The sequence below is a fragment of the Chelmon rostratus genome, chromosome 3, assembly GCF_017976325.1.
Source record: "Chelmon rostratus isolate fCheRos1 chromosome 3, fCheRos1.pri, whole genome shotgun sequence".
Classification (NCBI taxonomy): Eukaryota; Metazoa; Chordata; class Actinopteri; order Chaetodontiformes; family Chaetodontidae; genus Chelmon; species Chelmon rostratus.
In genome coordinates, this window is record NC_055660.1 from 10,766,577 (window position 1) to 10,792,735 (window position 26,159).

Consider the following 26,159-nt stretch of genomic DNA (forward strand, 5'->3'; position numbering starts at 1 on the left):
AAACTCACTTGGCAATAAACCGGTGTCTGCTTCTGCTTCGGTGCAGAGGTGACATGTAATAAAACACACAACAGCGACAATTCTGTGCATTTTATTATGCAAGCAGAAAATCACTTTTTTACAAAATCACTTTTTTATACAAAATCTCGCGAAAGACGTCGTCATCGTGGTACAAAAAACACATAAATAAGCGGTAGGAAAATAAAAGATGTCTCCATTTATAAAAACACCTTTAAAAATGTCATTTTTACAAATTGATCTGGGATCTGTGAAGAACAGTAGAACATAAAAAGAACAACAGTTAAAACAACTTCAAAATTCAAAAGGATAAATTACACCTGAAAAAACAAACAGCAGAAGTTCAGTGATCAGTGATACAGTAACATAAAGTAAAATATTAAATTCATCCATGTGTGACTTGTGTGCATCGTCCCTCTATGTCAGTGGTCAACGCAGATGTCTTTGTAGCCAATAGGAGTGCAGTGTCACTGTGTAACCACTGTATCTTTAAACAAGGCAATGAGCAGGAAGTGCATAAATTACTCCTTTAATTTCCTGAAATATACAACACAGTAATAAACAAGTCCTCAGTGGTCATATGGTAGAAAGATATCGCAGTGGAAGCTGTGACGAGGAGGAGATATTAATTCAAAAACTTTGGAAGGAGAGGACTTTCAAAGTAGTAGTCCTGTCTTCAGATTAAAAATGTGTAAAAAATATTTCATCTGGCCTCTCCACAGTTTTATGTAAGTGTTTAGACTAAATATGGGCCTTCACTATTCTGAATATGCTGATGAAGTATTAGTTTTAGTACAAAGTGCTTTAACTTGGTTCATATTTATTCTTTTGTCTTGATGGATGAAACTGAAGTTTCATGGCAGGAGCTGCTTCGCCTGGATCGACACTGACCAAAGTCCCTCATGAGGATCCATAAAGTCTCATGTGGCCTACTCGTCTAAACCAGTTTTCCCAGCAGGAAGGAGAATGACGCTCCCAGTGACAGACCCAGAACGAGGAAGAAGGTCATCAGAGAGCCGGCCGTCTCACAGTCTTTACACCGCACCAGCCTGAGAGAAAGAGACAGTTACAGCTCATTCACATGAACAAACACTGACATGAATATCAAGAATATCAAGCTCAAGACAACATCTGAGACCCTGGAAAAGTCAGTAGCACAGAACGTCAGGCATTTATCCTCTTGTAGGATCGCTCCTTTCACTGAATTGAAAGGAACCAGGGACTTTGTGTTCTATCTTTAGTTTTTTTTGCGTTGCCTGAACCACAATCAGCAGCGAGTGGCGCAGCAATCCTTCTGACACCATTTTAAACCGAAACAGAAGCTGTGGTCATGGTTGCTCAGAGCAACAACATTTTGTCATGACGACTGAGGAAACAGCTGTTTCTTTTCTAAGTCAACAAACAGGACAATCTCTTCAATCTCATCCACACTTCTGTCCCGTTTTTACAAATGTAGTCTGGTAGCTATGTTGATGATGATGATGACGATGATGACAAAACTGACTGGTTGATTGTTTCTCCAACAGCAGCCAATGAGCACATCACACCTGCTGAAATCACATCTAAGCTGTACTGAATAAGGTGTGCGAGGCTCATGCTTCATGTTCGCACGCTACATTCATTCATTCATTAGTTCTGAGGGTGTTTTGTCATTTCAATCCCTCAGAAAAGGCGCAGAACACTCACTGTGGAGCGTAGGCCATGCAGAGGCTCGCCAGGTATCCGTTGGAGAAGGAGAACAGGGCCATGATGATGACGAAGGCGCAGTCGTGACCGAAGAGGATGGTGAATCTGGAGTTCTCCACGTTACACGTCATGAGCAGAGGGATGAAAACGAGACGAGACAACACGGCGGCAGGAAACAGGACGCTCTCCTTGGAAGGCTGCACAGACATCAGCGATGATTAATCTGACAAAGCAAAACTGAAGAGGCAAAATAAATCGTCAGAGCAGGCAGCAGACTCACCCATTGGACGAGAGACGGGGCGCTGCGGCCAACCAAGTCCATGACGTTGAAGACGATGAAGCAGCAAACGCAAGTGAACACTTTTTCTGTAAGAGACAGAGAGCAGGACTGACTTGAAACTCTTCCAAACTATGAAGCCAAGTCAGACGTAGAAGAGTCGCAGACTTAACTACGACTCTGATATGGATGTGAATATCCATCACGCTTCAGAAACTACAGGAACACAGTAAAGAATGTGATGTCTCACTCCAGGCTGCGTTGTCCTGGTAGACGGTCTGCACTCGCACTGTGATCACAGGAAATACCGACAGGGTGACGGCAAACACACACGTCACACATGCAGCCATCAGCCAGATCTGCGGGACACACAGGAAGCTCGCATTTTCAACACGTGGGGGCGGCGCGCTGCACAGGATGTGCTCACATGCGCAGTAATTATAATTCGAATGAGGAAACAGAAAGAAGGAATGTAAGGGACGACATTTAGAAATAGATAAAAGATAAAAAAGTTGCTCACCTTTTTGAAGACAGCCAGGACGGAGGAACGCTCCTGATTCTCTCCTGCCTCGCTGATGAACGTCACTTTGACCTCGAGCTCTTTATCATTGTTTTTTAGCACTTTTTTGTCTTTAAAAGGAAAGAAATACAAAACGAATTAGTGACTTGCTTCATGATATGATCACCCAAACTGACCTGGAGCCAGCTGCAGCAGTCTGCACGTTCAGACTTAGCCTCGTTCTGACCTATGTGTTCAATTAACGTAAGGCGGGTCGCCCTTCGTGAACTAGCTGGTCGACTTAGAGTGCTGCCTTTATGAAGACCTTTGACTTAAGAACCGACCTGTGCTGCTGAGGAGCTCCTGTGACGTCTCCACTTTATCAGACTGACTTCTGTTCAGGTAAAAATGAGCAAATTCCTGCAGAGGAGAGTCGACACTGTCAGAAGATCATAATGTGAAACCTTAAAAGACATCATTATTTCATTATTGAAAACATGTTAAACTAAATTTGCCCAGAAATAACTCCTGCAAATAGCTGCTGGTCATTTAATATGTGACGCTGAGTGCTTTATTGTTTACATTCAATTTCTGCTTCACTTATTTGACCTGAGTCTTGAAAATTTTAATTTTTTTGTGATCTTCAATGCAATAAGTACATTGGCAGTAGTAGCAGGGGCGTGTTTTTAATAGACAATTTACTTGTTTAATAAAAGACAACTGAAATTTAATTAAATAATGATAAAAAATATTTTCAACAGCAGCTGGCACTGATTTAAAAAGTCGTCATAACTGACTGAGAACAAGATGGATTTAGCTCATTATTTCATTCTCAGTGTGTGTGACAGCGTGTTGTGTCTCCTCCTAACCAGGTGTGGCAGCAGCAGGTAACACAGCAGAGTCCCCAGTGTGGCCACGCATGGAGTGATGAAGTATCCCATCGCAGCCGAGCTTTTATCTGCGTTACCTAGCAAAAGAGACACTTAAGCTTATTCATCTTCATCAGCCAGGCCAGTGTTCTTAAACACATTTGCATATAAATTCTATTAGAAAAACTTTCTAGCTGTAGTCAATTGATCGATTAATCTGCAAATAATTTGATCATTTCTTTGTGAAGTTCTTTCGTTTTTCACTATTTTCCGACACTTTATAGATGATTAATTGTGAATATGAATAGCAGATTAATTAAAGGTGAAAATTGGGATTAGTTGCAGTCTTAAAAAGATGAATTTGTATTTTCTACCAGCATAAATAATTATCTGAGTTATTGTTCCAGCTCTTCACTTCACCCAAGAGATCAGTGTTCCACTGTTTAAATACCATAAACAACAAGCACAAGTGAGTCCGACTTCTACATGAAGTTTGTTTTCAGCAAAAGTGTAGTTAGTCCTCGTGTTCGTTTCAAACACTGCCTTGCTGTTGTTGTTGTTGTTGTCGTCACTTACTGAAGATGGAGAGGAGCATCGCGACTGCAGCGAAGATCCCGGCCAGACCCTGACCACTCATGAACAGGGTGCTGTAACGAGGAGGAAACAGACCGACCACCCCGAACAGACTGCCTTGCAGCACTGCACTGCAGGCTGCGCACACACACGCACACACAGTCATGTTTCCATCATTTTTAGGACATTACATAGACATTCATTTAAGTCACCATAACCACCACTTGCCTAAACCTAACCCTTCCCCTAACCTCAGCTTACCCTAACTTTAATCGAAGTCTTCACCCTAACCTAACATTTAATGATTTACATCATGGGGTTTGCATTTTGTCCCCATACGGAAGGCGGGTCCCCACAATGTGACTGTGTAAACAGATATATGTCTGCATATATACGCACACACACAGGCACACACACATGCCAAGTGCCTGCTCATGAGGGAATTGTTGGGTCTCTGCAGCTAAAGAGTTTGGTCTGTACCTGCTCCATGTGGAAAGTGTCCTGAGACAACTTCGGATGTGATTTGGCGCTATATAAATAAAATTGAATTGAACTGAATTGTTGCTCACCTGCGTGGTTTCATCTGCATGTGATCAGTTCTGATTCTACTTATCAATTCCATTTTCAGCAGATTTAGGCAGCAAAAATTAAATATTTTCGTATCCTTCAAACATTCCCTGTCGTGCATCACTTTCTGTGTTTGATGTTTAATATACTTAATCAATTGAATACAAACTTTGTTCATTTGACTACGTTGGCTAAAGTTGTCTGGTTGAACTTCAAACCTCCAGCAAACAAAATCAATGATCAATTGAAGGTGGATAACGTGTGTAAACTCACTGTTGATGAACCAGATGGTTGCCATGGTGACAGAGAAGAAGGTGTCCGGCTGCATGGGGACCCGTACCAGAGCGGCCGTGAGGGTGAAGAGGATGAAGATGCCGATCAGGCTGAAGGCTACACGGAGACGCACCCTCACCCTGCAGAGACCAAGCATCATCATAAGGTTGTCGACGGCATCATCGTCGTGTCAATAAAGCTGCAGTTTGACATTTACTCACCACTGATACAAGAAGGAGTTGAGCAGAGTGAACAGCAGCAGGGGCAGCTGGGAAAGCAAGGCCATCCAGCTGTCATAGTTGTAGTCTTTAGTGGCAGCTCCTGATGTGACGTTCGAGGTGATGTTGGTGACTGTGAGGCGCTCGTTGAAATACTTTAACAAAGATGATGTAATAACTCTTAGTGGCGTTAGAGGAACACAATCTAAAGTGTTTGTTTCACCAGAGGACATATGATGCTCTGCTTTTAGACACAAACAGACATTTTCAAGGGTTTTTATCTTCATCATGACGAAAAACAAGAAGAAGAAGAAGAAAGCATGGGAGTCAAACCTGAGAGGCCGTCATGAAGAAGTTCCAGGGCAGCAGAGTTCCCAGACCGAGCACAAAGATGATGAAGGCTACAGCCTGACCACTGTGGAGACAAACGCTTTAATGACCTGAAGTGACTTAAAGCACCATTTATACGAACAGTGTTTGGTAGAAAACATCAAACTCACCGGTCAGCAGGTGGACTCTGTTTCTTCTCATTCCACATCCTGTTGTTTCTGCAGGAAAGTCAAGAGAAGCATCTGAATGAACAACTCAAACAATGTGTTTCCAGTTCTCACAGGACAGCCATGCTACAAACATGATGATCTTATAGGATCTTATCTTATAGAATATGATGCTTTGCTGTAGATCAAACTAACCTTAAACATGTACAGCAATAAAGTGCAACATACACATTAAAGCAGCAGTAATATTAATATTCAAACATCAGATATAATAGAAAAACACTGCCCGGGAACATTTTACTGCACTCTGAGTACTTTTACTTTTCATACTTAGACTTTACTGAAGTAAGGTTTTGAATGCAGGACTTTCAGTGTGGATTATAGTGGATTATTTTCAGTGTGTATTAGTACTTTCATTTCAAATAAAGGATCCGAATACTTCTTTCACCACTGCTTAACAACATTTAATGACATGTGACATTATTTGAGAATGAATTAAGAAAATCGGCCTAAAATGAATTGAAGGTTTTTAATTTTTCTTTTGTAAAGTAACTTTGTCATTAATGTTTATTTTCACATAATTAAAACAAAATTCCTCCTTTTTGCGTATGAAGCCGTAGCAGTGATACAGGTTTGAGTCTCTGCTCTCAGATGATATTTAGTTCATCGGCTCACTGTGTTTCCTCAGAAAAGAAAAAAGGGGCAGGTTGTGACTCATCTTGTTCCGTCATCATCATGAACAGTTTTCTGCACATGGCGCCACAGTATTCCGCACATGGCGCCATCAGAGCAGTGTTGCCGCTCATTTTTATTTAATCAGGTGGGTAAATATAATCTGTTTGGTTATCCTATAGCAGCCGAACCGTCTGTCCGCATGTGTATTAAAATGGTAAATAACTTCTAATTCAATTGAAACGTTTCATTATCGCGCCTTTTCGCCACAGAGTCCCAGAGTAAAGCCAACGCGTACAGTAAGATTTCATGTGATAAACCATTCAGAACTCCGTAAGAAAACCGTTAAATTTAGATAAAAGATAAAAACAAGACAGACGGAGCTCACCTCAGAGTCTGAGCAGGTGTTCGGATGGTCGATGCCCTTTGAATGAATGAAAAGGCGCGTTCCTCCCGGAACATGAGCTTTGGCACAGCGCGGCACCGCCCCCTTGATGTGCGAGCGGTTGGATTTCGTAGCGCGTAGTTCTGTAGAAAAGTGTTTCCTAGAAACGACGGGCCACAGTGGCCAAAGTGCAGGCTATTATTTTATGAAACTTTTTTTTATACAGCATTCACCAGACCCATCATAAGAGCCAGCCCACCTGCCCGCCCAACAAAAGTATATGTTAATCAAAATCTGCACCCAATCCGACCTGCAAATCACCAACTTGATGCATTACAGCAGCACAAATATCAGCACGACTGTCTGCTTCCTGCGCTCTGCAACAGGCTGATCCTGCTACTGCAGCAGATACTGTTTCTCCCCGACACACAGTGATGGGAGGGTTTCAATTTAATAACCGCGCAAATTGCTTAAATTTGTGCACACAAATTCACTTTTCATTGTTGAACAACGGCAAAACATGTAATCCTTCATCAGACATTACGTCTGTATCTCGCCTTTTCTTCCTCTCGTTCTCTCCCTCTTATCCCTTCATATCATAACAGTGAATTTGAACAGACAACTGTCTGTTTTTAGCTGCTGTTTCGCCGCACTGTGTAAAAAAAGAATGGAGTTCACGAGAGAGAGAGAGAGAGAGAGAGAAACAACGTGATCAAATAGAGACTTAAGATTGGACAACAACATATTACGCAGCAATCATCATGGCATTTCCTCCTTGTGGGATCGCTGACAGCACGTGCTCAGCACACCTAGGAAGTGTACAGAGGATGTTTGAGGCTACTGAAAACATTCATCTGATGTCAAGATTTTTCTCAATTTATACAATTAATAAATTCTTAAGTGGGAGATTGAAACTCCCATGATTTTAAATCGCTTCTGGATTGGACAAAGCTGAGCAATAGACACTGCATTGACTTTAATTCATTTCCTAACCCTAAACCTAACTTTAACCCAACCTCCATTCACACCTTAACAGGATTTAAGCAGGACATCAGAGCCCATTTAGCCTCACTGAAATCAATCTCTGGTCCCCATGAGGATTGCTTGTGCCTACAAGGTCTCTGTTTATACTGGAAAAGATTCCAAAGAGGCAACAAGAAGCATCTCCATACATTGGAAAATGTCATTGATCACATCTATTACAACAGCGCATGTCAACACCTACAACTCTAACTGTGAAGTCACTGCAGTGACGTTTCCTCAAGATATGGCAACGATCAATATTCATGTTCCTGTCCAGCAGCTGATCATTTATCTCTTGCCAATAAGACACATTCTGCAGTCATGACCAAACATGTTTAATGTTGTGCATTGCTTATACCAACAAGGGCACATTTCATTAAAGCACACATATGTCTACACTAGGTTAAAAGTTGACCATGTGAGGATGGTTAGACATATTGAATAAATCTACCACTGTTCACATGGACTCACTTCTCTCAAGTCATGTGACTCTGATTTAGCATAGATGTTCTCTGGGTTATTTTAGAAAGGCAGTTGAATAATTTGAGATCTGACTGTCCAACAAAACACTAAAACAACAAAAATATTCAATACAAATGTAGTTTTTTAACAAGATTTTCCTGTCATTTCAGAACTTTTTCATGGACCATTTTTTATATCATAAAGATAATTGTTTTCTCTTTTTAAATTAAATCCCTATGTACATATGTGCTTTCTTGTGATTTGATATGTTTAATACTAGATGGCCTTAGCACTTTCAAACTGCTGCCTCTGCGAATGCAATGTATCTGACAATAGAATAGGATAGAAAACATAAACATTACATTTATCTGTCAACAATATGAGCTGTTACTCCTTTAACAAGAAGTATCAGATTAATGGAGGAAAAAGGAAACACTGACTCAACAATAAACAATTTATGAAATTATTCTTCAAGTAGATTTTCACAGAGGCAAATACACCTGTAAAGTGACACTGTGACACATTAGCATGTAGGATGTGACTCATTTTCCTGGAGCTAAGATTAGTTCACTCTTTAACTGCCCTGCCGGTTAGTCCTGTTCTGCACATTTGCACAACATATTGATGTTTTGTAGGTGAGTAATGCCCAATTCATTATTATGAATGTTATTATTAATGTGTTATGTTATATCTGACAAATTAATCTGGCTTATATGAGAAAGCACATAATTGTGTCACAGCAAAGCATTTCTGCAAATTAATGCTATGCAGCAGTATTTTTCTCTGGACTGATTTGTCTAATTTCATGCATGTTGGGGACATAGCTTGTCCAGCGCGCATATACTTACAAGACCAAACATGGCTGTGCTGGTGAAATCAAACTTGTTACACTATTTCCACTATTTCTCAAACTAAACTGACATAAAACAGAATACTTTCAAGAATTTGGTAACAAAGAGAGAGAGGGAGAGGGAGACAGACAGACAGACAGACCTGCTGGAGTTAAAGGTGGAAGTTCGCGTTTTGAACTTTCATAATAAAACACCCGTTTGTGGTGCGAGTCTGGCACAGTTGTGTTCACTGACAGCAAATATTAACAGAACATGCTAATCATCATGACATAAAGTCATGATTTTGTTAAATTAAAATTTAAACAGCAGGCCTGAATGGTTGATCATCTCCTGTCTGAATGTTGCTTTTGTTAACCACTACCTATGTAGTACAGTTTTTCCCCTTTTCCCTTTATATAGCTTTAAATATCCCCTCCATACATGTTTAAGATGTAAATAGCACACTTTACTTTGAATAATAATGTACCTCTGATATATTTTTCCAGAAGAAAAGTTATATTATCTTGTTAAAATCCTTAAATATCACATCTACTCCTTCCTTTTGTATTCATACAACCTTTTCTGAGCACAAAGGGCAGCCTGTATGGCACTGCGTTCTCCTTTAGAAGAGCACCCTTGAGGGCATGTTTTGTCTAAGAGGGCACTTCTGTATTTCCAACATGAGTGCACCAGTGGTCAGAGATATATAAGCAATATAAAATATTGCCATAAAATTTTATAAAATACGGTATACCTGTTAGAAAGCGTCTTGAAGATAAGTAAAACTATGTTAATATCTTTAGCAGTTTAATATTTGTATTTTTTCCCTTCATAACTTGACCTACACATCAATCACCATCGAAATGTAGGTGCTGAAGTTACTCGTTTTATTTTGAAATGCGTACCGGAAGTAGGTGCTGCTTAATGAGGACGGCTTCAGGAAGCAGCCCAGTTTAGATTCGTGCAGAGACGAAGAAAAAGCTCATTGAGTGTTTGTCTAGTTCAACGAATCATCCACCGGTGAAAACTTGTTAACCTGCCGGTACCGGACAGCAAGGGAACACCGTTCAGAAGCAGTCAGCAGCGTCGGTAACCGCAACGGAGACATTCGGAACATGAAACTGTTTTAGAGGGACCGGTAACTTTGGTAAGTTTGTTGTTTTTAAACGATTTTCTCTTCATTCGTATTAACGTTGCCAACTTTTAAGCGTCTGCCCCACAATGTTAGCTAGCTTACACTAGCTCTAAGAAAGCTTGTTAGCTAACGAAGCTACTACTTTATGAGTTCTTAACTTTCACTGACCAGGGCTCAAATAGTTACGTTGACGTTAACTAGCTAACTAGCTGTTGTAAACATAATAATTCCGAGTCAATCTAAACATCCATAACTAAAAGTCATAAACTTCCCGTAATGTTCCTACATGAATGTTCTGAAGGTTATTGCCAGACTTAGCCGTGATTCTTTTTTCTTTTTTTTTGCATTTGGTATTCGTGTATTTGGTAATTTATTATGGTAGCACCCACAAGCACAACCACTTTAATATTCCTACATTAACATATAATATAATTATAATGCTCTAAGTTTATCGTTTTAAGTTTTTCTTTGTCTCTTTAAGTGGCTATACAGTACCCCCATACCCCACAATGTTCCTACCTTTCCTTCAAGTCTGTGTGATACTGAATTATGATATTCAAGTTAACTATTTACACATTATAGAGTAATTATAAATACTACTAGAATATTGTCCTGAAATACTCATATACTATGAGTATAATCTTTATAGTATAGTTTATTTTATTTTATTCCTTCATATTGTGTGTGACACTGAATTCAGAATTTCAAGATAGCTTTTTTTTACAGGGTAATCATGAATATTACTCCACATACATATACTTTTGTCATAGTGTATACATGTTGTATATTATCTTAAGTAGAGGGCTCCAGCAGTGGTTGTGGTTGCCTAGCCGGCCTGTCCGGCTCTGTGTTGCCCAGCTGGCCTCTTTTGTTCTGGCCACACAAACTGATTAGCATGCACCATCCTACCAGAGCATCTGTCCCTGCAGACGCTGCCTTTGTTCCCCATTTAAAACTTGAAAGTTGGCCTTTTTTGTCCAACTGTCTGCTCATATTAAAAGCTTATAGACATGTCGACCCCTCTCTGCACGCACACGTTGACCTAAAACCTGGAGAAAATTTAGTCTGGCTGGATTAAAGCAGATCAGATGCAGAGGGTGAACAGAAGAGATGGTCACAGTTCAAGCTGTCTGTCATTTTAGGCCATGGGATGACTGATATGGTTATATTCAATGTCACATTATTAATACATGGTTTCCCATAGTTTTAGCAGATGTGGGCCACCCCCAACCTCCAGCTGTGCTTACATCTGAAAATAAATACACTCTTATGAAATATAACATTAAACCATTAGGGGCGGTGGAACTGCTTTTCACAGAAAAACCTTTCATATGCAATGCGCCTATTGTTTAAGCTGTCATCTAATAAGAAAAATTAATCACAACGTATGATAGAGCTTTATTTATACCGATGGGTACAGCAGCTGCAGTACAAAGTCAGAAAGCTAAACAGTTTAATGGTAAGAATCCTAAAAACAGTTTTATTGTAAGGATCCTACATTTATAAACAGGTTGAAGGTGGGGTGAGTCGTTCTGGAGAAAGATCGTTGATATCTCTCCTTCTTCATCGTGCGATTACTTGTTAGTGTGCCAGATTTAGCGGCCACATCTCCCTGCCCCTTGCCTTTGTCCAGATTAGAAGTTGCTAAGTGATAATACTAAACTATTGCTCAGCTCTATTAAGAGCTTTGGTGACAAACATTATATTATATAATAGATATTTAAGGAAGTTCTTCAGCCTTTGTTTTGTTCTTGCATAAAAGTGTCATATGTCCTAATACACATACATAAAAGGAATTGTCAAGATATTAGAAATTTCTGAAACTTAATAATAATGATTTTATTATGATATTGATCTTTGGTAAAATCTCCTAGTGCTGCTTTACATCTTTTGTGATTTAATTCAAAGAGCGATGAGTAACCCAGCCTTGGTAATCTGGTTAATTGTGTTCTAATTTAACTTAATTTAACAAATCAGAAATGATTGCTTTAAATTGTTTGTGTGGTGGGGCTGAGTAATTAATCAAATTTTATTTTCAGTTTAAATTTTCAACAATTGTGAAAACAAGATGACTGAGATTAAATGATTATTGTGCCACATTCGGTCATTCAGTTTTTTTCTTGTGTTAGAAATCCGGCACACTCCTTTTGGAGCACTTTCACCCCCCTCCTAGCAGCCCAAACTCAAGGCCCTTTCAGGCACAGCATGACAATGACACCACGATGCTCTGAAACCCATTGTTTCCAATGGCTTGTGCCACACCATGATGGCATTTTGGTGCACTGATCGAGCTCGCTGACAAACTTGCTGAATTCAGCTGCGAGCACTACTCAAATCAGGTTGTGTCTGAACAGGTCTGTTGAGTTCAGCTTGAGCTGAGATGAGAGCCTTTGGTCAACAAGAAAGGTAAAAACAATTCAGCTGTAAGGAAGACATCACATTGCACGCAGCAAGCAAGCTTGTTAGCATGTTTATGTATTTACATAACGTGGTAATCAGCATAAATTTCCATTTCATGTCATTCCATGTTGTCCTTTCCCTGTTTTCTGTGGTTACTCGGAGCAGTAAACTTAACATTTATCATGACGATCAAAAAATGATTGGTCTTGTTGTTTTCCCTTTAGGGAAACAGCCCTCAGAGTGCCCGGCACGCGCTGATGGAATAGAGTATAAAAGCCTCGACACTGTCAGGAATCGTGTTGTAAATGAAGCTCATGACGAAACTCTGCACAGTTAAAAAACTTAGCTTTCATTTTTGTTATTATATTTTGTGTCATAAACTATCCCTGCATTTGTTAGAAACTCTGTTTGGAAACCAGAGTGGACACACATCTGGAACAGCAAAAGATTCTGCTGACCTATGAAAATATCTATTGCTCTTCATCACTTGATACTTCATTGTAAAGCCAGTGCTTTTGTCCATGTCAGGATCCTGTAGGAATGATGACTCAGTTATTAAAGTGACCTCAGTGGTCAGGAGTCGAGGTTGCTCTGGAGCGGCTTATCTGTGCAGCGCAGGTTACCATTGTGATCTACCCAGTGAGCCAGCTTCCTGATACCTGAAAGCCTGAGTTAAGCCCAAAGATAGCTGGATGACTGACCTCTGTCAAGGTCTAATAATCTCCAATATCACATGCATAAGAAAGAAATATAGTATGATAACAGATGAAATGGAAACCAATAATAAGAGCAGCAGAATTGGGGACACGATAAAAACATTGTGAAATATATAAAGTAAATAGACTAAATTCATGTAGCGGTTTTCTAGTCTGACAACCACCCAAAGCACTTTTACAACACAAGTCACCTGCTCATTGCCAGCGTTTAACCAGTCACACACACTCACACATTGGGGGCAAGGGGTTCAGTATCTTCAAGGATACTTCGACGTGTAGACTGCTGAGGGGATTGAACCAATGACCTTCTGATAAGTGGACGACCGCTCTGCATCCTGAACCACAGCTGCCCCTTTTACAGCCATATATAAAAAGCTAAAAATAGAACTTTTTGAAAACTTAGTGCCTCAATTGAATGATGTCCTTGTTGCCACGGTGATGCGGACAGACTGTAGTCAAAAGGTTTCCCAAAGAGTCTCGACCCCATGCGGCATTGCATTGTTCACTCTGATTAGAAACCATGAGATCTGAGTCACAAGTGAGGGATAAAATCAGCTTTGAGCCGCGGCGTGAACAGTTCGATGTGTGATTCACCTCGATGTCACACTCGCGGGGACGCTACGTCTTTGTCACGAGAGGAAAGAGAACCACAAAAGAGCATTTGTTGTAGAGGAGTGAAGTCACTTCAGAAGTCGTCCTCCTTATGTGGTGTCCAGTTACAGGCAGTGAATGGGTCTCTGTCCGCCTGCAGTTCACTGGCTGTATTCATGGCCCCTGAAATAAACTGTAGCCAGGATGGAAGGCTGAGGCTCTCTTTTCATGATACCTATTTCTATAAATGTCAGATTTTCCCAGTTAACTGGTAACCATCAGTCTACAACAGTGCTGAACTACAGTTTGTTGGATTTCAGCCACAGGTTGTCTTGCAGAGGCAAAGCTAAAAGTAGCTCTCAGATCATATCTAGTTCTAAACAAACTTGACTTGATCCAGTGTTGGTGAAGACGTGTCCAACATGAAACTCACCTTTCCCAGCATGCAAAATGTTTTTCTTGTTGCCAGCATTGCAACTTGCTGCTCTCATTATTTCACACAAATTAAACTAAGGCTGCAATTAGTGACTTGTCCTCAGTTAATCTGCTTAATAAGTAAGACAGGCTGTGAAAAATGCTGATCCCCATTTCAACCAAGAGTCCAAAACCCAAATATATTTAGTTTACCGTCAAGTAACATAAAGAAAAGCAGCAAATCCTCACAGTCCTCTGCCCTGTAAATTTGTCTTGTCAACAAATAAAATTTCTATTTACATTCACTGTTACTCATGAAACATCCTTACTGATAAAACATTTGTCTTTTTTTAAAAACTTTAGAAAGTTCATTGTTTAAATCCATATTTACTTGCTAACCGTCTTCTTCCTCGCTACCTTTGTTGGTGCATTGCTGCATTTCATAGTGTGTTACTGCTGCCCGTGGGTCAGTAGAATAGTGTGAAACCAGTGGCAGGAATGTGTGTCATCCGTATTAACACGACCAAACAAAACAAGGACCCACAAAAATGCTCCACAATGCTACCAGCGGTCAAAAACTTGGTTGAGGTGCTGTCTGTTTCAGCTGATGCTGTGAGCTTCCACTGTAATACACCACAGGAAGCCCTGCAGCATTTTCCATTGTTCTAGAAACTTTCCCATGCATCCTAGAAAGTCTGGAATTTTAATGATGCGGCAACTTTCCACTCATGTGCAAAGCCTGAACATTTTTACAAATGTTTTCTACAAGACAGTGAGTTGTGCAGGATAAACTGTGCAACAGACTTGCAACAGTGCCGTTGCATTATTCTGAAACCCTAATAGTTGTCACAGTGGACAGAAAACCCTTTTCCCTGAACTAAATGCCTGCTGGCTTGAAGGCTCATCGCTCCGGAATAACACACTCACCCTGCAGTTGTTGGCTCAGTGACTGCTGGCCCTGTCCGTGGTGCTGAATTGGTGGAAATTTTGCTCTAAATAGTCTAATTATTAATTCTTGGTCTTACACCAAACAATATACTCAAACCCCTAACCTGACACTTGGATATTAGGGACAAAAGAACTGTGAGAAAGTTTGTATTTTTGGAACAACTGCCTTCAGAATAATAGGCTGTTGGAACAGTGACCAGTCCCCGTTATAACCAGGTTGCTATCGATTGTCAGATAAGTCCAAGTGACTGTGATTCAGTGGCAGAATTAAACCCAGAGTCTCTGTGACTTGTTTGCTGAGCATGAAAGTGTAAAATCTTTGTTCAGCTAGGTGATCTTACATCCTGTCTTCACGTCAGCATCACAACACAAGATCTGCAGAATTTTCACTGCTGAAGTTCATGATGGGGGAAATGTTTTGGTCTTGTGGCATATTGACTCAGTCTGACCGTCAAGTAGGAAACTGATGCAGGTTTCTGAGTGAAGTGTTTCCTGATATTTCTCAGCACATAATGCAGTCTAATGATTATCATCATCGCCATCATTTAGCACATGCATGACTCATCCCAACCCCTCTGATATTTCATGCGCTTTATGTGTCGCTTTCATATTAGCAGCTCTTGATGGTGTTTTTGTTTCCTGTCATTTGGCCCTCTTGTGATTTTACCCCAAGTTAGAGGAAGAAACCTGTGTCTGAGTCAAACTTGGTGCTTCCTATTCATTACATGTTAGAAATGTAAGTGTATTTTACTCCCACTGGCAGTTGGCTTTCAGTGAGATACTGAAAGACTTAATATATGTAATGTCACAATGTTTACAAACCAACCGATCAATCAATTCATGGAGAAAATAATCAGCAGATTCATCCAGTATGAAAAGAATCATTAGTTGCAGTCCAATACATAATAGCTCCACCTCAACCAACTCCAACAGTAAAATCCTGCTTTTACATTAATGCATGAGTCACAAAAAAAAGTCAAAAAGTAGTCAAAGGGGACATTTAACTGTACCGAGTACTTACTTTGAATACTTTTTATACTTGCATAGTTTTTTTTAATTAACATTTTCAGTGGAGGACTTTTACTTGTAACAGAGTATTTTGTAGTTTTGATACTTTTGCTGACATAAAGGATCTGAATAATTCCCTGGTCACTGTTTGAGGGTATTTCAGGCTTTTGCCAGTTCAGCTTTCCTACCGGCAGCACTTAAAGCCTCAAATAGGTATTTGATGCCAAAATTCCGGGTAGCGAAGGGTACCGAAACAGAGAGCCTTCTGTTAAAATGGGGTTTCTACCTCGGGTAGTTTTTGTAGAATATAACAACAACAAGAAAGGACTTGGCAATACAAGAATTTATGATAGTGATTTGTCTCAGTTGACCTGCAGCTGTGTCCAGCTGCTGGAATATTATGTGTAATGAGTGTTTTGAACAAACTAAAATCAACCACATCAGTGCAGACTTTGTCATAACAACCAGTTGTGTAACTTGCAGGTTTATGATGATGCTGTGTCCTCTTCGGCCTTTTGACATCAGACTTCTGAATCAATGTGTAGCTTGTTTTTTCATGGTACAAAGAATAATAACATCAGTTCCAGTGTGCTGCTAAGTGAGTCACCCAGTCACGGATGCAAATGGGTATGTTTTACACCTAACAACCCTTCTCAGTGTACTGGAGTGAATACATACATTGTCTGCCACTGTTGCTCCCGGCTCCCGGTACAAAGACAGTGTGGGTGTATTGTAGTAATGAATGCATGTGTTGAGGTCTTTGTGTGTGTTCGTATGAACATCTGAAGAAGGTTTTTAAATTTTAAACGAATCATCCAAAGTGACGCTTTCTTCGATTGCATGTTTGCATGACTTCTTCTTGTTGTCTCTGCAGGTGTAGCTGCGCTGATGGAGATGCTTTGAGGGTCACAGTGGGAAAGTCCTCACCCTTCCTCCCCCTGAAGGCTGCACAGATGTTTTCGCTTGGTCAGGATAACATCTCCACCTCCCCTGCTTCCACCAAAGGACCAGTCAAATATGGAGAGCTCATTGTGTTGGGGTGAGATGCTCACTAGGGAGCTTTTACAGCTGTGGCCAAATCTTCTGAAACATCAAGATGAAGCTTTAAAAGTTTTGCTTGTTTTAGACTTCTGACTACTATAACTGCTGATCATTTCAGTCTCTGAGGAATCTGTTTTTAGATCAGCTTCCTACTTCAAGAGCATTTCAGTACGGTATGAAAATAAACTTGCAGACATTTTGCTTTAGATAGTAATCAACAACAGTGTAATCTTAGTCTGCTTTATTTGTTTATCAGAAGCCTTGTTTTCATAGTGTGGTACTTCAGTGGTGAGAAGGGGCTGTGTTGAAACTCATCTTGGTGGTGCTTTCAGTGACACAATGACATCCAATAATCGAGATTCAGCTGGTGAAAAGCATGCAAAAGCATTGCATTCATGAGTTACGTTGTCCCAATGCAAACCCAGAAGACATGCAGTAACCAAACACGGACAATGAACAATGTAATGTTGGTTAATTCTTACATGTCAGAAGGTTTTTTTACAGTTGAAATTACAGATGTTCATTCCAGTAGAGGCACTTTTTAAGAACAATCTCTGTTCATGAATGCATAGCTACACCATGATAAGACAACATTGATACTACAGAAAGCAACAAGGTGGGCAGAGTACCCACCTCATGCAATGTTCAAGGCCTACCAGGCTGATTTACAGACTCAGCAAGAATGAATTGAGCTACACATCCAGTTTTTAAAGCTACTTTTTTCTGCTGTTTGAAGTCAAACACAGGAAATAATAGTATTTGGGGCTTTGAAGAAGCTGCACAAAGTTGGATTTCATTGGTTACATAAAGATTATAAGTTATAATGATTATAGTTTTGTGGCATATGGAGGAAGGTCAGTCAATGTAAAAATGGAGATCTACAAATTGGTAGTCTGGGAAAAAAATTGAGGAAAAATGGTTGTTTCGCAATAACAGTAGCATTGCTATAAAAAACACTGGCTTCCTCTTTCATTTGTTGGTGCAGTGGGGGTGTCACTACAGAGGCTCCTGGCACAAAAACACCGAGAAGTTTGTCAAAAAATTTGGTTCTGAGTAGTTTATCCACAGCTTAGGCTGTAGTTTATTCGCTGCTGACCTTGACAGCACCTAGATGGAAGGCAGTTTTGTGGCTGTCAGTTCATATCCACAGTTTACAGTTGTCCCTCAGTTGAGTCAAGACTACCATGTGGCAGAGCTGAGTATGTGACATTCTGGAATACTATAACTGATTTTTGGAAGTTCGAGAGACATAAACATGTTTTTCTACAAAACTCTTTTTTCATTCAACAAAACTTTTGTTTAAATCAAAAATCATATGATCAAAGTTACAAATGTGACATTGGATGCCAGCTTTCATTCCAGACAGTTTTTGATATGAGGCACTCTGGACTCATTGTGGTTGGTACCAAAAAAGGATTGAGATTGATACCCAGCTCTGGATTTAATAAGCATTTAAAGTGAACTTCTTGGTCATGTTTAACCTTTACCTATCTTGTTTCACCATAGTGCTACTGTTGGTCTGAGCCCTGCCAATTAATCATTGTATATAACTGCCTTTGGTGCAAATACAGATTTAGAAGATGAAGCAAATCCCTTCATCTGAGCTCAGTGTGCCTTCATTTATTTGCAATATGAAAATCAGTCCATTGTATTTGTTCAGGAGCAGCAAACTCAGCCTCAGTGCAGTTAAATGTCTTGAGAAACTCCACACAGTAAAGAATGCAGCTGACTTCCTGACTGAAGGCCATTCACTGTGGACACAAGAGAGAGCCTGTGGTTCAGGGAGGTTGAGAGACGTCAGGGAAGCTGTGGCCGCTGTGGTTTCAGACCTTTTGTTTGCTTTCGCATTATGTGTCCGCATGTGGAATTAAACAGTCTGGCAGACCCAGTAACTGGCAATTACACTGGTCATAAGGTTTAATTTTAAAGAGCCATACAGTTTGTGAAAACAGAGGTCATGTTATGTGTCGTGCAGTGGAGCCACAGTGGAGTTGGGGTGGTCTGAGTTTGTAGAAGAAATGAGGTGAACGTCACGTTATCTGAAACGCAGGAAGTTTGCATTATCCAGTGAAAGAATGGCTCCACTTTTAGCTGAACTCTAATGTTTACTTGACCTGTGGCTGGCAGCAGTCTGGCTCTGAAGATAACCTCCAGCTAAACTGACTTTAAATTAAAGGTCCAACAGCGTTTAGCTTTCTGAAAATGTTTTTTTCACTACATCTCAGCACGAGAATAATATTCTGCAAATAAATGATGTTTTGAATGAATGTTGTTCAATTTAAGTTTAGTTTAAGAGGCATACTGATGGCTTGGGTGGATAAATTGCAAACCACATTACCACAGCATCCTGCTTTTGAATCTGGACTGAAATCGCTTTCCCCACAAAGCTTCCTGTCTCCAGTGAAAGAAAGAAGGAAGCATTAGGTAAATATGCTCATTTGTGTTCGTACCTGCACCTGGTAGACAGGTCCTGGTCATGGTTAGCATAGCATAGCATGAGGACTTGAGACAGGTGGAAACTGCTAGCCTAGCATCATCAAAACTGAAAGAAATTCACCAACAGCTCAGGCTCCAGCTCCAGCTCTGGTTACATGTTGTATGTTGTTTGTTGAATTTGTGTAGAAATAGAACTTGTGGCCTTTTAAGGTGAAAGAACCTGGACCTCAACCTGGACCCCATGTTCTCAAGTTTTTGTGTTGAAGTGACTAATGGAGACAACAATTTTTGAAGTTGGTCCAGTATTGAACAACAGTGCTGCAATAAGTATCTGACAACATTATGGAAATTATTCATACAAAATAAAAAGAGACCTTTTGTTAAAAAGAAAAGATCCTTTTTGTTTAACTAGAAACAGCCGACATATCCCTCTTGTCAAAGCCACCAAACTCCATTTACAGAAACAGTAATTTTATCATTGTAAAAAACACTTCATTCAAACTCGGCGATACAACGTAAAACTCACAAAAAAACCTTTCATCTCTGTTTGGTCAAAATAAACCCTGAATTTACTGAGTTAGATATGAAAATATTGGGAAAGACAGTGTATAGAGCCAGAACATTTTATTGTTGTATGGTACTCAAATCAAATCACCACCAGCAAATCACATTGCTCAAGCAGCAGGGAAAGCTGTGTTTGTCAGTGCAGACCACAGATGATACCTCAGATGATCACATTTAGATTTAAAGACTGACCAAAGAATGGACAGCAACATCAAGCAACATCTGATTTATGAATGATTATTATTCTGTAACTGTATTAACACTCTAAGACACTGATGATAAATTGAATTTAAAGGCTTAAAAGTTTATTATAATGTTGGACTTGACTTAAGACCTGCTGGTCTTGAGTTAGGATTTCATAGCTAAGACTTGAGACTTACTAGTGACTTAAAAAACAATGCCTTTGTCCCACATCTGGTAGATAGTGTTTATTGTTTGGGAGCAGAATAACCCAGCCTAAACCCAGTTAATGTGTTGAGAAACTCCACCACAGCAAAGAATGCAGCTGACTCTGACTGAAGGCCATTCACTGTGGACACAACAGAGGGCCTGTGGTCCAGGGAGGTTTGCTGCTGTGGTTTCAGACCTTTTGTTTGCTTTTGTATTATTGTATCTAGTACTGAAATAAACCTGTCTGGTACCATAGACTGTCACAATATGTCATCACTCAAGTATAAACCAGGATTGGGTGATTATAGGATCAATACATTGGCTATTGACTTAATTTGGTAGATTTATATGATCCAGATATTAAGATATTGTGTGTGTGTGTTCAGGTGTAATGGCTCTCTGCCCAATGGTGACAAAGGGAGGCGGAAAAGTCGCTTCGCTCTGTGTCGCAGAAACAAGGCCAACGGTGTGAAACCCAGCACTGTCCACTCATCCTGCACACCTCAGGCTGCCAAGGTGAGAGCTCAACACGCCAGACGGACGTCAGGCATGTGAATGGACAGGAGTGAAACCTTTAAATGTTCTATAAGAAACACAAAAGAAAACAGGAAGTGAATGGCCTTTCACTCTTGTCTGTTCCTTTTTAATGAGGCATAGAAACAGCTTATTCCATGTAGCATTTGCATATTTGCATTTTCAATCAGTATATGTTATGTGTTCCAGTACTTTATGTTTAAATAGATTTATGCTGAGTACAAATTTAGAATTTTCCACATTTCACACACTTGCTCTTTCTGTTGCAGACTTGCTGCATCGTTTATTGAACATAGACAGTTGCCTTTGTCCTTAAACTTGAACCATATTGTAACAGTGCATCTCTTCTGTGTCTCAAAAGGCGATAAGCAACAAGGAGCAGCACAGCATTTCATACACTCTGTCCCGGGCACAGACAGTGGTAGTGGAGTACACCCACGACAGCAACACAGACATGTTTCAGGTCTGTAGCATCCACTAACTATATATATACAAATAGACAGACGGAGTTCAGCTCAGCATGGTTGGTTTTATTTTTGTGTGTCTGGATGGCCACGTAAGGATTAGAAAGCTACTTGAAAATTAAGCTGTATTTTCTTCAATCAGTTGCTTCAGATTCAGTTGACCTTACTGAGTTAAATTCCAGCACTTTTAAGTAAGTCAAAATGCTTTCTCTTTTCTTTCTTTTAGACTTTGCACAATTCATGTTGCATTGTGTGCTTTGGTGCTTGTTAGACTTTCCTCAACCCACAGAAGCCTGTCTTACAGTGCATCCATTCAGAGCAGAAAACTCTGAGAGCCAAAAAGAAAAAATGAGAAACCACAACTGAGGAATTAGAAACAGATATGAGAATCAACAAAGCTGCGAACAAATTGCTCTGATAAAAAAATCCTGTTTTTTAAATCTGTTTGACTTTTTATGCATGTTTCTTCATTTCCTAGTGTAGTTTTAGCATGAGACAGTCACAATGTACATCACACTAACGTAAAGGTGTCTGCCGGCACGTACACACTCTTTAATACCAGATTTGGTAACATGAATCTCGTTTCTGTATTATTACAGATTGGTCGTTCTACAGAGAATCCCATTGACTTTGTGGTGACAGACACGGTGCCGGGTGGTCAGAGTCATGCTGACGGACAGACTGTTCAGAGCACCATCTCCCGCTTCGCCTGCCGCATCATCTGCCAAAGAAACCCACCTTACTCTGCAAGGATCTACGCCGCAGGCTTCGACTCCTCCAAGAACATCTTCCTCGGGGTAGGCTGCGCTAACTGCTGCTTTTAGAGGTGGATGCTGCAGTGATTCATGACTTCTGTGTAATTGCAGATGAATTTTGTTTCAGTAAGAACAGGATAAACTTGTTGACCTCTTGGCAGGAGAAGGCAGCCAAGTGGAGGATGCGGGACGGCCAGATGGACGGACTGACCACCAACGGCGTTCTGGTGATGCACCCACGCCACGGCTTCAGCCAGGACTCTAAACCTGGACTGTGGAGGGAAATCTCAGTCTGCGGCAACGTCTTCACGCTGCGGGAAACCAGATCATCTCAGCAGAGGGGCAAAATGGTTTGTGACCGCCTGCCTCTCATCGGAGCTGTAGTTTTATTGAATGTGAACGAATTAATCATTGTTAAATTTACCCTGTGGAGTTCATAGTCTATCCGTTAGCTTCTAGATCAGGCATGTCAAACTCATTCTATAAAGGGCCGTGTGGCTGCAGGTTTTTGTTCCAACCAAGGAGGAGCACACCAGGCCAACCAATCAACATCAAGGGATCACTTAGTTATCTGCTGAAGATCAGCTGATTAATTGATTCCAGCCAGGTGTGCTCCTCCTTGGTTGGAACGAAAACCTGCAGCCACACGGCCCTTTATGGAATCAGTTTGACATGCCTGTTCTAGATGGTCTCCATATAGAAATGTCTTAAAACAGGTGGCATCACTTTGTGTTGTTGTGAATGACCTGTAATCTTCTGGTTCCCCCTCCTTCAGGTGGACTCTGAGTGTAACGAGCTGGTGGACGGCTCGCTCATCGACCTGTGCGGTGCCACCCTGCTGTGGCGGACGGCCGAGGGCCTAGCGCACACACCCACCGTCAAACACCTGGAGGCTCTGCGGCAGGAGCTGAACGCCGGGCGACCGCAGTGTCCCGTGGGCTTCAACACGCTGGCCTTTCCCAGCCTTCGCCGGAAAGACGTCCTGGATGAGAAACAGCCCTGGGCCTACCTGCACTGCGGCCACGTGCACGGCTACCATGGCTGGGGGGGGCGCCGCAACCCCGAGGTGGAGGCGGAGTGTCAGGAGAGAGAGTGCCCCATGTGCCGGGCGCGGGGCCCTTATGTGCCACTGTGGCTGGGTTGTGAGGCGGGCTTCTACGTGGACGCGGAGCCCCCCACCCACGCCTTCGTCCCCTGCGGCCACGTCTGCTCCGAGAAGACGGCAGTGTACTGGAGCCAGATCCCGCTGCCGCACGGCACACACACCTTCCACGCCGCCTGCCCGTTCTGCATCCAGCCACTGAGTGGAGAGTCCGGCTACATCAGACTCATCTTCCAAAGCCCGCTGGACTAGAAACCACTCAGATTTCTTATCTCAAGCCTTCACCAGCAGAAGAGCGGACAGAACAATATGCTTTGAGTTTTGGAATTTCATAACTTAATTTTTTGTAACTTAATTTAACTTAATTTTGACCAATATAGATACATTTATTGGATTGATTCCTGCCATTTTTTGAGTATCAGATATGATCCCGGCAGCGTTGTCGTCCTCTGAAGTGGACACAGCTGCATGATGGTTGAGTTGCCTTAAACTTGTCATTTATTCCTTTACCTCTTCAGTAATCAGTGCAGAAATTAACAGCTGTAATGTTTCTCAGATTTTCCCAGCTGATTACTGCCTCACTCTGCCTTAAAGAGCCATTAACACTAAGCCTTGATCATCAGTTTGGTTTCAGTTCAGTTTCACTCACTGTGGTACAGTTTTTGTTTTTAAAGCTTTTTTTATGGGAAACACAGAGTCTTTAAGCAGGAAAATGTAAAAAAACCAAAAATTCAGTTACCTTTCTCTGTGAATGCTGTTGCCTCTTTGATCACAGAATAACTGTATTTTATGATCTTAAAATGAACTATGTATCAAAACAAAAATGTATTTCTAGGGAAACTTCTTAAGATGCTGTCTGTGACTCGAAACACACGCATCCCGATTGAATGTAGTTTTTTAAACTGAATAAAAATATACAAGCACAAATGACAATAAACCAGTGTTGCTCAGGAGTTGCATGGGGAACAAACACTGAATAGAATCTGTCCCGTTAGATGATGCATGTTCTGCCAAAGTGCCCTTAAAGGAATGCTTCACCCCAAGATAAAGTTCTAGTCACTGCTCTGGAACATGTGCATTTCCATATACAGGTGAAAATATGTTTACATGCAGTTTTTAATACAAAAATGCAAACTATACAATGATTAAGATATATACCAACACTAAAATACAAACATCAACACTTTAATATAAAACAAGATATCTCAACAACCCCTGTACAGACTAACATACCGCACCAAGAAGATTTCTGATACTAGAGACCTTTCCTCTACCGCCGCCATGAGGCTAAACCGCCCACTTGCACATAAGAAATATCCAAATTCATTACATAATTTCCTTTCAATTACACAGATGACAATCCTGTAACCAAGAGGAAGAACTTTGGCTCAATTTCTGGAGAGATTCTTAAAATACCAGTATTTTGATTGACATTGACTCTTTCTGCAGCTGTAAACCGAGGAGGATCTGATCGGACGGCTGAAACGTTTGGGGTGAGCTGTTCTCCAGTCAGACCAGTAACATCTCATCTGCTCTTAGCATGTGTGGTCACACATGCATGAGCTGGAACCTACAGGAGGGGAATGAAGGACTGAAAGCATCAAAACAGATGTTGACCAGTTCACTGACTCGCATGTCACTGTATCGTCTCCAGTTTGCCATTTTTGTGTGTTGCCCTCACAGCTCTGCAGTCATGCTGCACACTGACTGCTTTCGTACCAACTGCAAACAATAAAAACACTACTGATGTTTCTTTTGAGACAAATTTAATTTAAACAACTGAAAATGAAACAGCATTAACATGTTTGGTCTGCAGTACACCAAAGTATTTCAGGATTGTACTGAATGAAAAAAATCACTCTTCTCTCAGATGTCAGCTCACTCTGTCTATTTCCATCATGAATGTTACTGAACCTGATGAGCTCAGCTGCAAGAGGAAGAATCTCTGCTTTAATATTCCACTGAAGATCTTCAGCTTCTCGACATGTGACACAGCACACATGCCATATATGTTAATTTTGGATTTGACAGGAATTCTTTAGAAATTTTTTCTACTTTTACTTCACTAAATTTATTTGACAGCTATAGTTATTAGTTACTTTATACATTCAGATTATTAATACAAAATCTAAATGCATTCAGAATTTTGCAAAAGAAGAATTCTTTTTCTTTAATTAATTGATATACTTAACGTGTCAAAAGTCCAAAAACTAAAAGTACTCATCATGCAGAATGGCCCATTTCAGCATTAATGTGTAAGCATAATTTCTATGTTGCAGCTGCTAAAGATGGATCTTATTAAGCTATAACAATACATCACAGTTTACTTGTTGGTTACATTTTATATTAATAATCTGAATCTGCACACTGCAAACTAGTAACTAAAGCTGTCAGATAAATGAAGCAGAGTAAAAAGTTTAATATTTACCTCTGAAATGTAGTGGAGTAGAATTGTAAAGTAGTATAAATTGGAAACACCCAAGTAAATCACAAGTAAAGTACAAGTACCTCAAAAGTACAGTGCATGAGTAATTGAACTTAGTTACTTTACACCAATGGATATGTTGTTATAGCTACTCAGCAGTGTATAAAGTAGCTGCAATCAGCTCCACCTTTACAACACAGTTATTACCCAATGATGTAATTTATTTTTATGAAATTAGTCATTTTGTAGAATGAGTACTTTTAACTAAGCGGTACTTTAAGAATATTTTGATATATTTTGATAGTAGTACTTTTTTGCTTTTACTTCAGTAAGATTTTAAATGTTGTAGATGTTTACTTGTAAAAAAAGATTTTTTTCACTGTGGTA

General features: G+C 40.5%; 2 protein-coding genes and 1 long non-coding RNA gene across 3 annotated transcripts; 2 read left to right on the forward strand and 1 right to left on the reverse strand.

Moving 5' to 3' along the window:
* Positions 1–75: 75 nt before the first annotated feature.
* Positions 76–6,993, reverse strand: LOC121604606 (equilibrative nucleoside transporter 2-like). The gene is made up of 13 exons (XM_041934168.1): positions 6,538–6,993; positions 5,481–5,528; positions 5,314–5,395; positions 4,984–5,135; positions 4,763–4,902; positions 3,926–4,060; positions 3,350–3,447; positions 2,825–2,900; positions 2,502–2,611; positions 2,232–2,340; positions 1,985–2,070; positions 1,705–1,901; positions 76–1,067 (listed from the first exon to the last, which is right to left on the reverse strand). The coding sequence occupies exons 1-13, from the start codon at positions 6,609–6,611 to the stop codon at positions 956–958; spliced, it is 1,419 nt and encodes a 472-aa protein (XP_041790102.1). The 5' UTR covers positions 6,612–6,993; the 3' UTR covers positions 76–955.
* Positions 1,699–4,338, forward strand: LOC121604607. Its single transcript, XR_006006754.1, has 3 exons — positions 1,699–2,882; positions 3,353–3,818; positions 3,931–4,338. It is a non-coding gene; the product is annotated as an uncharacterized LOC121604607 (long non-coding RNA).
* Positions 6,994–9,826: 2,833 nt separating the features above from the next.
* On the forward strand, positions 9,827–24,677 carry LOC121603955 (E3 ubiquitin-protein ligase pellino homolog 1-like). The gene is made up of 7 exons (XM_041933294.1): positions 9,827–9,996; positions 16,936–17,100; positions 20,879–21,008; positions 21,388–21,489; positions 22,090–22,287; positions 22,407–22,595; positions 23,021–24,677. The coding sequence occupies exons 2-7, from the start codon at positions 17,015–17,017 to the stop codon at positions 23,597–23,599; spliced, it is 1,284 nt and encodes a 427-aa protein (XP_041789228.1). The 5' UTR covers positions 9,827–9,996; positions 16,936–17,014; the 3' UTR covers positions 23,600–24,677.
* The last annotated feature ends 1,482 nt before the right edge of the window (positions 24,678–26,159 follow it).